We start from the raw sequence: 12,100 nt of genomic DNA, 5'->3' as shown, positions 1-12,100 counted from the left end.
CGTCCCTGATAACACGCGCCGTACGCATCTGCTCAGGCGATGATGCACTGAAAATGGAATTACGGACGGTCAACCGTGAACTAACCTGCAACGGCTACCCTAGTCGTTTCATATGCAGGACCGAGAAGCAGATATTAGAGCCAAGCTCGGAGAACAACACGACAATCTGTGCACATGCAGCCATCCCTTACGTCCAAGGAATCAGCAAGGCACTGTCGCACATATTTTCAAAATACGACCTGTGCATTGCCCACATTCCGACCAGCAAGCTCCGGAATCAGCTAATGAATGTGAAAGACAGGTTGCCTGTTGAATCATTCCCAGGAGTTGTGTATAAGATACCATGTGCTGATTGCCACAAAGTGTATATTGGTGAAACAGGGAAGTTCTCCAGACCCCTCAAGGACCATAAACGTGACGTAAGAAATAGTCACACGACGAAGACCCTTGCCGAGCATGCGCAAGGAACATAATCACAAGATTGACTGGGACAATGCCGCTGTTGTTGCCAAAAAAAAGAACATGTCATCCCAACGGCTGCTAGAATCTCTAATCATTTAATTGGCGCCAGCTACGATGAACCGGACACCAGGGACTATGCCTGCCATTTACACACGTTCGTTACGTCACGTGCTGGCTTATATAAGTGATGACGATTTCCTGTCCAACTCAGTGAACAAGGAACACAAACGCGGTTCCAAAACGTCGGATTATTCATCAGACTTGGTCAGTGACCGTGATCGCCTCCTCAAATGCGATATACATAATGCTGTTTTATTAATAAAGAAATAGCCCTCCTAAGCCAGATGTTGCCACATCATCTGCTCTTATGTCATTTTCTGCTATATCAAGCCTCTGCTAGGTACACCAGGAAAAGTAACTGATCACCAGAGGGAAAACAGTCTCTTAGATGGCCTTGATGTGTATTTTCGTTTAGTGTCCCTTTATGCATTTTTTAGTTATCTGTTCTTTACTGTGAATGTGTAACGACTTATTTCCACATTTGCAGGGGACGGTATTCCGAGCCACTGCCAAGAAAGTGAATCGCCACATGTGCCTTCGTAATGCGCGCATGATGATTGTCATTGGAATTATAGTAGCTGGTGTGATCACCATAATAACATTGTTTGCAACAGGTGTCATTAAGACATAACTGCTCTTACTTCTATGTTTAAAACTTTATTCTATGCATACAAGTTTAATGCATGTTTCACTATGAAATTAATCATCTCAAAGTTGTGAATTAACATTGGAAATTTAACTGGGCACCGACACAAGAATTTGTCTTTGAGCCCCAATTTGTTTGTGATGCCAGGTACACCATACTTTGCAGCGCAATGGCTGCAGTGCCAGATGTGACATGCCCTGGTTAATTAGTCGGTACGGAAGCAATCGTTATAAACGCCCTGTGCATGTAATTTGCTACTAGCTGATGTTTGTCCTGAGCATTCCACTGGAGATATTTTCTACCACATAGGATGCATAATTCCAAGTGACACAAGGGACCAAATCAACTTTTTTTTTTATGTCAGCTGTGCCTTTAAGTTATGCTAAATGTATAAGGGGGAAAGGTATAGGTGCAGTTATTTGTCCATGTCTGGGCGGTGCAGCCAACTATATTGTTGCACTTGAGAGGCCATAATTCTGCCAGGCAGAAACAAACAAACAAAGCTTGCAGTTAATGTCATACCAATGGAAATCTCTGCTGATTTTTCTGCAGAGTTCTTGTAGTTGAAGGAAGAGTGACACAAAGTTTTGAGTCGAGATACTGGCATCATTTGCCTTTTGTATTCTATCTGTACACCTATATTTTCTGTTCCTACATGCTCTGTTTTGACGAAATGGTGTGGCAGGACACTGGGCTTTCTGGTGCACATCCAGTGCTCATTGGCGATTTGTGATACCGTGTATCACCAGCTATGTCTACCAGGCATCTTGCGACATTATGCTTCTCTGTGTACGGCTCAAAATGAAAACTTAGAGTGACTGTAGCAAAAGACAGCATAATTTTTTATTTCTTATGTGCTGGAGAAAATTAGGTTCGATACCATGATTTTTTGGTTGAACAGCTGTTGTTTGCAGCAGAAAAACGAAAACCTACATAAGCTTTTGCATCAGTACTTAATTTTCTTTAGTGTTGCATAGTTGGTTTGGTGTTTTCTTTTTCAGTGTTTAACTGTCATGCTATAGTCATTAATTGATGCAATAGTATTTAGCTTACTGTTTGTGTTGTCACATTCAGTGTTTTGTGGTATGGTATCATTTTAGTCTGATTGCAATATATATACTAGTACCAATATAGGCAGATACATTTATTTTGCACCCGCCGTGGTTGCTCAGTGGCTATGGTGTTGGGCTGCTGTGCACGAGGTCGCGGGATCGAATCCCGGCCACGGCGGCCCCATTTCGATGGGGGCGAAATGCAAAAACACCCGTGTGCTTAGATTTAGGCGCACGTTAAAGAACCCCAGGTGGTCGAAATTTCCGGAGTCCTCCACTACGGCGTGCCTCATAATCAGAAAGTGGTTTTGGCACGTAAAACCCCATAAAGAGAAAAAAACATTTATTTTGCCTTTGTTTGGAGCAGAAAGTGCTCACCTTGTGCCCGCTATCACCTGATGCAGGACATAGTTAAAAGAATCACTGAGGCTCCTTTACATAAAAAAATAATTTTAGAACCGTTTCACTTGCATTTTTCTTACACTTTCAAATTTTGTTTCTACTGTCATTAGCCACGGTTACAATTTAAACAAAATTTTCATATATTTGATATAACTTGACTATAGAGAGTTTTCTGCAGTAATTTAACGTGTTTCATGGCTGAAGCGATGGAAGGTGCTAATATTTGTGGTAACATATCTTTTTGATTTAGTGTGTGCCATACTGGTCTTCTTCAGAACAATAAATGCCAATGTTATTTTAGAATTTTTATTAGGTGTGCAAATTTTTTCTAATAATGCAGTCAAATCCTACACACATTTTATCTGACATTGCCCATTGCTCAATCTAAAGAGCCAAGGCTCCCTCCACTGGGCAGCTTTCTGTGTTGGTGCCATAGCACTAGGAAAAACAGTTTTAGCATTACATAAAAAAGTAACCAGTTATGATTGAAATTACCATAACTTAAATATATATGAATTAACTTATCAGTTAGAGCCTCAACAAAGCAATTGAGCAATTATTCAAAGTAGTCAACCACGTTTTGCAATACTTAAAAAACTTTTGTGAGGATTTCACTAATATGAATGATGGACAAGACTGTCAGACTTTTTTTTCATTTGTGCTGTATAATGTTAAGTCTTCGTTTAAGACCACAATAGCGAATCCTGGCCAGAATGAACTGGTGGCTTCGCTAGTGAAGACTGGTTGAAGACTGGTTGGACCATTTCGACCGGGTCGCCACCTTTAACGACTGGGACGATCGCCGTAAGTTGAAGAACGTCTACTTTTTCCTTTTAGACGTGGCGAGAGTATGGTACGAGAACCACGAAGCCTCATTTACCAGCTGGCAGGAGTTTTACCGACTGCTTTGCAAAGCCTTCTGCACTCCCGAAAGGAAAGAAAGAGCCGAACAGGCACTGTCTTCGAGGTTCCAAATGCCAAACGAAACCGTTGCCATGTTCGTCGAAGACATGACGCGATTGTTCCGTCGGGCCGATCCACTAATGCCAGAAGACAAGACGGTGTGTCTGTTAATGCGAGGCGTGAAGGAACAGCTTTTCACGGGCCTTGTGCGCAATCCTCCTACAACAGTCTCTCAGTTCGTGAGGCAACAGTCATGCAATGTATGCTTCGGCAGCGACTCTCGCAGTATGAACGCCAGACCACCATGACTGCTGCATGCTCTCTCGTACCTGCAAATGATGACAGGGAGTCACTTACCAAGCTGATACGACAAATTGTTCGAGAAGAACTGCAGAAGTACTATGCATCGGCTCCGGCACCTCCCAGTGCTGCGGTTCTTACGGATGTCATTCGGGAAGAAATCGGCCAAGTGGTTCATCCCTCGCCACCAACACGACCCGAACCTCCCACGTTCTCGTACGCGGATGCTCTTCGGGCTTGCGCGCCATCGACGGGCCGTTTTTCGCAGCCGCCTGCTAGGATTTCTCGCCGCTCCCCAAGTCCGATCCACCGCACGAATCCGCAAGCACCCTTTCATCCTGGTCCGCGCAAATCTACAGTATGGCGCGCCCCTGGCAACAGTCCGTTGTGCTATCACTCCGGGGAGGCTGGTCACATGTATCGCGATTGCCAGTACCGACGGATTGGTCTGCGGGGATACCATCCGGACGCCCGTTGCCCGCGCTATGGCGAACACCCGCACGAAATCGAGCAATACTTAGAAACTAACCGGCTTCCTCCTGCCCAACAGCGAAGACAGTCACGGTTGCCTTCACCTCGTCGGTACGCATCACCGAACCGTGCTCGACCCGCCTTTGATTCCGCTGGAGTCAACGGTGGAAGCCCGCGCTGGGGCAACTGAAAACGGCGACCTCCGGGGGTGAGGCCGCTGTCATGCGAACCGTCAAATATCCTCCGCCGACGCCATCCCCTCACGACGTACCGCTGACGCCTTCATTCGAAACTGCAAAAAAAACTTCTGCTGCTATTACTGCTTCAATTGACGGTTATCCGCTAACTGCACTTGTAGATACGGGAGGTGACTACTCGGTTATGAGTGCCTCACTGGCGACTCAGCTACGCAAGGTGCTGACAGCGTGGGACGGCCCACATCTGATTACGGCCGGAGGACACCTCGTGTCACCCATTGGACGATGCACCGCCATACTTGCAATTTCTACTTCGACTTTCGTAGCGTCTTTCCTTGTGCTGCCCAAGTGTTCTCGGCTAGTTATACTGGGCATGGATTTTCTCCAGGAATATGGGGCGATCATTAACCTTCGTGACTTGTTCGTGACTTGTTCGTGACTTTTTCTATGTTTCTTCGGATTCGAATGTGGAGGATGAACATCACCGCGCGGCTTTACGCGTGGTCGATGACTCCGTGACGTTACCGCCTCGAAGTAGCATCTTCGTCCTCGTTGAATGCCCCCAAGAACAACTAGGAATAGGCATCGTCGAAGGTAACCTCACCATATTGCTGGATCACGAAGTCGGCGTCGCACGAGGTCTTGTAGAGCTCCAACATAGGCAAACCACGATTCTAGTTACGAACTTCAGTGAAGAGTACAAGCACTTTGCGAGACATACCACCATGGCCTACTTTGAAACGATGGCCGAGTCCAACGCCTGTGCTTCGGTAACGACCATCTCGATTCCGGAACCCAGCGATGTGGACTTGATCAGTCACATCGTCAACCCACAGCTCGACCAAAACGAGGAGAGGCTCCTTACTCTGCTATCGTCATTCAGCGACTGTTTCGCCACCACGTCGAAGGTCAAACAGACTCCTTTAATCAAACACAGAATCATCACTGAACCGACCGTCCAACCTGTTCGCCAACACACTTATCGCGTGTCGCAGAGAGAACAGGATGCTATTCGTCATCAAGTGAAACAAATGCTCGACGATGATGTCATTCAACCATCGACAAGTCCTTGGGCTTCACCTGTTGCATTAGTTAAAAAGAAAGACGGAACTAAGATTCTGTGTCGATTATCGCAAACTGAACAAGGTCACGAAAAAAGACGTTTACCCACTTCCTCGAATTGACGACTCCTTGGATCGCCTGCGACATGCCCGTTACTCTTCTTCAATGGATCTGCGTAGTGAGTACTGGCAAATTGAAGTTGACGAACGGGACCAGGAAAAAACGGCGTTTATAACACCCGACGGTCTCTATCAATTTAAGGTCCTCCCTTTTGGATTGTGTTTCGCTCCGGCCACATTTCAACGCATGATGGACACAGTTTTATCTGACCTCAAGTGGAACTCGTGTTTAGTCTACTTAGACGATGTAGTTTTTTCCACCACGTTTGAACAACACATCTAGCGGCTTGAGGCGGTTCTTCAAGCTATTCGCACCGCCGGCCTCTCCCTGAAGCCCGAAAAATGTCACTTTGGCTACAAGGAGCTCAAATTTCTAGGTCATATTGTCAGCAGCACCGGTGTGCGCCCTGACCGTGACAAAGCCCTGGCAGTTGCTCTGTTCCAGATACCGAAGACAAAACACGATGTCCGCCGATTTTTAGGGCTTTGCGCGTATTACCGCCGTTTTGTACCCAATTTTTGTGAAATTGCCGAACCTTTGCAACGACTCATCAAGAACGACGCCACATTTGTTTCGGGCCCAGCACAATCCGACGCCTTCCACGACCTTCAGCGACGTCTACAGACACCACCGATCCTTGGTCACTTTGACACCGAGGCTGACGCAGAAGTGCATACTGATGCTAGTAACGTTGGTATCAGAGCGACACTCGTACAGTTTCAAGCTGGTGTTGAGCGCGTTATTGCGTATGCCAGCCGAACCTTGTCTGCTGCTGAAAAAAACTACTCACCAACTGAAAAAGAATGTCTGGCAGTCATATGGGCTATCCAGAAGTTCCGCCCATACCTGTACGGACGCCCCTTCCGTGTCGTCAGCGACCACCACTCTCTCTGCTGGCTGGCGAATCTCAAAGATCCTTCAGGCCGTCTCGCAAGATGGAGCCTTCGGTTGCAGGAATTTGATGTGACCATCGTCTATAAGTCTGGCCAGAAACACACTGACGCCGACTGTCTCTCCCGCGCCCCCGTCGAACCCGCACCACTAGATACTGACAACGATTCTGGTTTTCTTTGTACTCTCCCGTCTTTAAACCTTGCCCAACAGCAACGCCAAGATTCCGAGCTCCAGCCCTTGATTTAATACCTTGAAGGAAGCCGCCCACAACCCCCACGGCAGTTCGCGCGTCACTTGTACTCTTTCTGCCTACGTGGCGACATCCTATGCAAGCAAAACTTTCACCCTACGGCAACCGTTTTGCTGCTCGTTGTTCCCACTACTCTCCTCGACGACGTTCTACGTGCATGCCATGACGAACCAACGTCCGGGCATCTTGGTTTCACGCGTACTCTCGCGAGGATCAAGCAGAAGTACTATTTGCGAAAACTCACAAAAACCATTAAGCAGTACGTCAGAAGTTGTCGAGATTGCCAGCGCCACAAAGTTCCACCACTGAAACCAGCCGGTCTGCTTCAGCCTGTCTGACCTCCTTGCTCACCTTTTGAACAAGTCGGGATGGATTTACTGGGCCCATTTCCCAAGTCTTCGGCCGATAACCGCCGGATCATCGTCGCCACCGATTACCTCACTCGATACTGCGAAACACAAGCCGTTCAGCGAGCTACTGCTTCAGATGTTGCTAACTTCTTTATCAAAAATATCGTCCTTCGACATGGTGCTCCCGCTGTTGTCATCACAGACCGTGGTATGGCCTTCACTGCCCAGTTGGTCCGAGATATTCTGCAGCTGAGCGGAACAACGCACCGTACGGCAACTGCGTATCACCCGCAGACTAACGGTTTAACTGAGCGTCTCAACAAAACGATTGCGGATATGCTTTCCATGTATGTTGCCACGGATCATAAAAATTGGGACGAACTGCTCCCGTATGTGACATTCACGTACAACACTGCCCTACAAGAAACCACCGGGTTTCCTCCTCTTCGTCTGGTCTACGGACGCGACGTCACCACTATGCTCGACATGATGCTCCTACCAACTTCGTCTCAACCTACCGCACCAGATACAGACACCTTTGTTCAGCGTGCCGAAGCGGCGCGGCACCTTGCGCGGCAACGAATTCTATCCCGACAAAGTCAAGATGCTCGTCGATACAACATATGCCATCGAGACGTCACATACAACCCGGGAGATCTTGTATGGGTTTGGACCCCTATACGTCAACGAGGCCGGTCAGAAAAATTATTGCGCCGACACTGTGGACCCTACATAGTTTTGCGTTGTCTAAGTCCTGTCAACTACGAAGTTATTCCCGCCGACACTTTGCACCACTCCCGTAGACCACGTTCCTCTGACATTGTTCACGTTACCAGGATGAAGCCTTACCATTCGTGCTGACTCTCATCCACAAACTTTGTGATGCGGCCCCTGTCGTCTCGTCCGTTGTCTTTCTCGTTTCTTTTATTTTTTTCCTTGTGGCATTTAACCTCTCCCCAACTTTATTTATTTATTTATTTATTTATTTTTTTGGAGGGAGGGGTAATGGCATGCACTAGTTACGCTGGAAGTCGAGGAAGAAGAAGTGTGCGTGGTAGCTGCTGCCAACATGAACTGTAAACGGCCGTTCGCTTAGAACTGACTGACTGGCTTTTCCTCTCGTGACTATATGCTTGTTTAATGATAATAAATGTTGAAAGTCCAGGTAAGTCAGGCAAGACTCAAAAATGAGACAGGCTTGAGGCTCTTGCACTAGCTTCTCATTCTGTTGCAAGACTTGACAGTGTCTACTCAAGACCATTCAGCAGTTCATTGATAAACAAGCAAAACATAGCATTCTAAAGGAACCAAAGGCAAAAGTTATTTTAAATATGCACCAGCACTGTGGCTTGGGCACTAAGTTCAACTAGGGCAATTTTGCTATTCAGTTTATCAGCTACTAACCAACCTTTTCCCACCAGACAAACGCATATTGAATCTTGAAAAGTACTTCTACAATGTAAACGAACTTAGTGTTGTTTTTTATGTCCCTTGAAGACTTGTATGCAATGGAGAGGACAATTTTTCGATGATTTGGGGAACAAACTAGCACAGCACGTCATTAGAATGCTGTTGTTTTTCTAACTTCTCTTGATAAAGAAATGTACCAACCAGTCCAGCTGGGTTGCTCGGACATAATCATGTGGCACACTTTATAGCTGAACTGTGTTCTGCTACCAGATGAAACATTCCCACTGATGCCACTCTTTGCAAACGAAGCTCATGTCCTCAAAGTTGCATCACCAGTTATTTTCTCAAAAATTTAACTGATAACTAATATCTGATTACTGAAGAAAAATGGAATTATTACCAGTCTTGCAAAAAAATTTTATTGATCAATTACCAAAATTAAGAAAAACTTCATTTTTAACCAATTAGAAATTAACCAGTTGCTTCCAACTCATAGCATACAAGTCTAGGAGGAAACTAGTGCCCATAATGCCTGCTAGCTTGGCTGCATGCTTAACTCGGCAAACTTTGTTATGTAGCTCTAGATGTGCACATATACACCAAGTGCAATGGCACTTGTGCCTAGTGACCTATAATTATTGGACACTACCAGCTATTTTTATGTTTCATTTGTAATCAGATTGCTCATGTCGGTAGGACTGTCACATCAAACACATTAAAAAGCCTTTGTTTGTTTAGGAAACGCGGGAAGTCCCATGTTCTTGGCGCTTATATTTGGTAAATTATGACAGATCTTTTTACTTAATTTCTATTTTTTTTAAGTGGTGTTTTATGATAGTTTATTTTTGCCAGCTTTACAATTTACTTAATTTCTTTTTGTTAATGATGTTTTATGATGGTTTATTTTTGCTAACTTTAGAATTATCCAAAATTTGGCTGGTGGGGAGGGCCAGCGCAGCAGCAGTAACCAGTGGGCTACCGGAATAGGCGGCCCACCCACGAGTTCTACGAATATCCTGCAAATAAAGATGTTTTCAATCAATCAATCAATCGGGCATCTAAATTCATTGCATTGGAAACTATCAAATGTTATAAAGAAGCATAGTATCTACAAAAAAATTCACTAGGCATACCAAAACCAATTTTAAAGATGCAGAATGTTTACTATACAAGCAGGCATAACCTTGAACACAAGAATGTCAATTTAAATACACAGTCTCGTATTAGAGGAGGCATCACCGCTATTACATGCATATTTGACAAAAGTGGCACTGGAAATGGCCGCATGTCCTTTTAAATTTATAATACATAGCATAGAAATTTGCCTGTAAGAATTAGCAGTGGAAGTTGAGAGGGCTGGAAGCCTGGGCATGCCTTGGAGAACTAAGCCACTGTAATGCATGGAGTATCCAAAATAATGAGAGGCTAACAACCTTCGTAATTTCAAAGTCCTCATAGCAAGCAAACTGAAGTTCCTGCATGTTGCTGTCAACTAGCACCAACTTGAAGATTGGTCACAGACTTGGAAGCTCATGCTTCACATTAGGCTTCACTATACCCAAATCATCCACTTCTGTACTTCAGTGGTTTGAAAAGGTTTTGTCTGTCTGTTTGCACCACTTTGCAAGACAGCATAATGGTACTCATGCATATTTGAAATGTTTCTAGGCCAACTGTGGTTATCAAGCTCTAGCAAACTTGTGGCATTAGGTGTGAAGAGTGTCTTTGTTGGGTCAGGATGTTGGTTGAGCATTACACAAAGTGCACTAAAATAAAGGTGGCAGATCAGTCCTTCCGCCAAGAAACTGTAAGGATCATAGCTAGAAAAACTGAAAATAAAAAACTAGCAAAAGCTCCTATTACCCAGACTGCGCATGGTAGGCAAGCACCCCTTGCACAGCAAGCTCTTTGATGGCAAACAGATGCACGCAGCTGCATTAGCTTCCAGACCATGCCATCTTCAGTGGAAGCTTTAGCTCGATGAACGCATGACAATGCATAACTGCTTTCATTAGACAACTGCTGAATTTATTTGAAATTGTTGCATTTGAGAGAGAGAAAATTCTGGTCATTGTAGTAAGCAGAACTTTCATTTAGCACCGCACCTGCTAGAGAAGGAATTCACAAGCTGAAACCAGTGAGGACCAAAACGAACTTCTCATGGGAGCCACACAGGCTGTACTGTACTGGAGACATAGCATCTTTTGCTTGCAGAAAGGCAGTCTGCTTGGTGTCATTTTTTGCTCTCCTCAGTACGTCTTGTAATGTCACATCGGTCCCTGAAGACCGAAGACTGCTCTTGCTCAAAAACATTAGCACTTCTAAAAATCATTTTCAAGGCATTGTTAGCTATGTGTGTCTGTATTTGTCTTTATCAAGGTTCCTATAAAACCAAAGGATGGGCTGCTCCCTGTGCGTGTCTTTTAACTCTAGTCAACAATGCAGGTTGATGCACCTCTAGCTGCACTGTATATTTGCACTCTTCCGCTGTCGCCGAGAAAGGCTCACTAAACGGGTGGTTTCCTTTTCTTATCTCTGAACAATGTAAAACAGTGTTGGGATTCTGCTATAGGGTTCTCACCATATTCTGAAGATTTCATGGGCATGAAGTTTATCTTCGAATTCAAAAACATCTGATGTTCGAAATTATTGAAAAAGATGCCATTTCCATTTTAGTTTTTAAGTATGATACAGATAGAAAATCTGGCTTCCACAATTAGAATGGAGAAGTGGCGCATCCTAATGCCAGTAGGAGTTGGGCTAGCAGCATGTCAAGAAGTTGGTCTGCCAAACCTCGGTCACTTTATAACAAGCTCTTTAAATGAGACAACGAAGAACCGCATGCTCTTTGCATTCTCCTAATATGCAAAAACTTGAACGATGTGTAGGATGCCAACATCATTAAAGCCCAATACCTTGATTGATGCCTACTCCCAGAGCTGCAATGTGAGCAAATATTTGTGAATGTCAACAAGTAAGGCAAATGCACACAAACAAGAAAAAACAGCATCTATTCACAGGTGTTAGTCTGCGATCATTCAGTCAAAATATTTAGGGAACGTGCATGTTTGATTCAATTATGGATGCCGCACTAACGCGATCTTGGCCTTGCTATCTCGACGAATACGCACTGTTCTTGTGTGCCTTTCTTATGTGCTCCCAAAGAGATGCTATGCTCCCACATCCTTTGCAACTTATTGTGACTGATGTCACCGATGGTTCATGTTGTGCATCATGTTTGGCAACAAAATTTGTTTTCCCTCATCATATTGCCATGCTCCGATTTTAGCACCAGCACCATATAAACTCGGCCGCCGGCAGTATGTTGTGCAGCCCTATGTTACTGTCTGAAGTGTACAAATATGATGCATTAGTTCACAGCTTATGTGAAATGTTACATAATTTATGTGGTTTTGGAAAAGGTCATGCTTTCGATCTTACAAGATTTCTGTCCCTGTAATAAAAAAGGAAAAGAGCTTGTCACTTGGAGTCATCCTTTCGATCCTACAAGATTTCTTCTC

The 12,100-nt window shown here is 44.8% G+C and overlaps 2 protein-coding genes across 3 annotated transcripts in view; one reads left to right on the top strand and one right to left on the bottom strand.

Moving 5' to 3' along the window:
* LOC135907728 (vesicle-associated membrane protein 7-like) overlaps nucleotides 1–2,326 on the top strand; it is a 27,959-nt gene extending 25,633 nt beyond the window's left edge. The window contains exon 6 of the mRNA XM_065439458.1: nucleotides 1,010–2,326. Within this exon, the coding sequence (XP_065295530.1) occupies nucleotides 1,010–1,153 (144 nt within the window). The 3' untranslated portion in view covers nucleotides 1,154–2,326. The remainder of the gene's footprint in view (nucleotides 1–1,009) is intronic.
* Nucleotides 1,605–12,100, bottom strand: part of LOC135907727 (inositol polyphosphate multikinase-like) — a 53,074-nt gene continuing 42,578 nt past the window's right edge. The window contains exons 5-6 of one of the 2 annotated variants that reach the window (XR_010566097.1): nucleotides 12,021–12,100; nucleotides 1,605–9,595 (exon numbers count right to left, since the gene is read on the bottom strand). Coding sequence is in view for 1 of the 2 variants with exons in the window: in XM_065439457.1 (XP_065295529.1) it covers nucleotides 12,084–12,100 (17 nt within the window). In the remaining variant the exon portion in view is untranslated. The other variant, XM_065439457.1, reaches the window with a different exon arrangement.

The sequence above is a fragment of the Dermacentor albipictus genome, chromosome 1 (assembly GCF_038994185.2).
Source record: "Dermacentor albipictus isolate Rhodes 1998 colony chromosome 1, USDA_Dalb.pri_finalv2, whole genome shotgun sequence".
NCBI classification, from domain to species: Eukaryota; Metazoa; Arthropoda; class Arachnida; order Ixodida; family Ixodidae; genus Dermacentor; species Dermacentor albipictus.
Note: the sequence above shows the minus strand (reverse complement) of the source record. Positions and strands in the feature narration are given on the sequence as shown.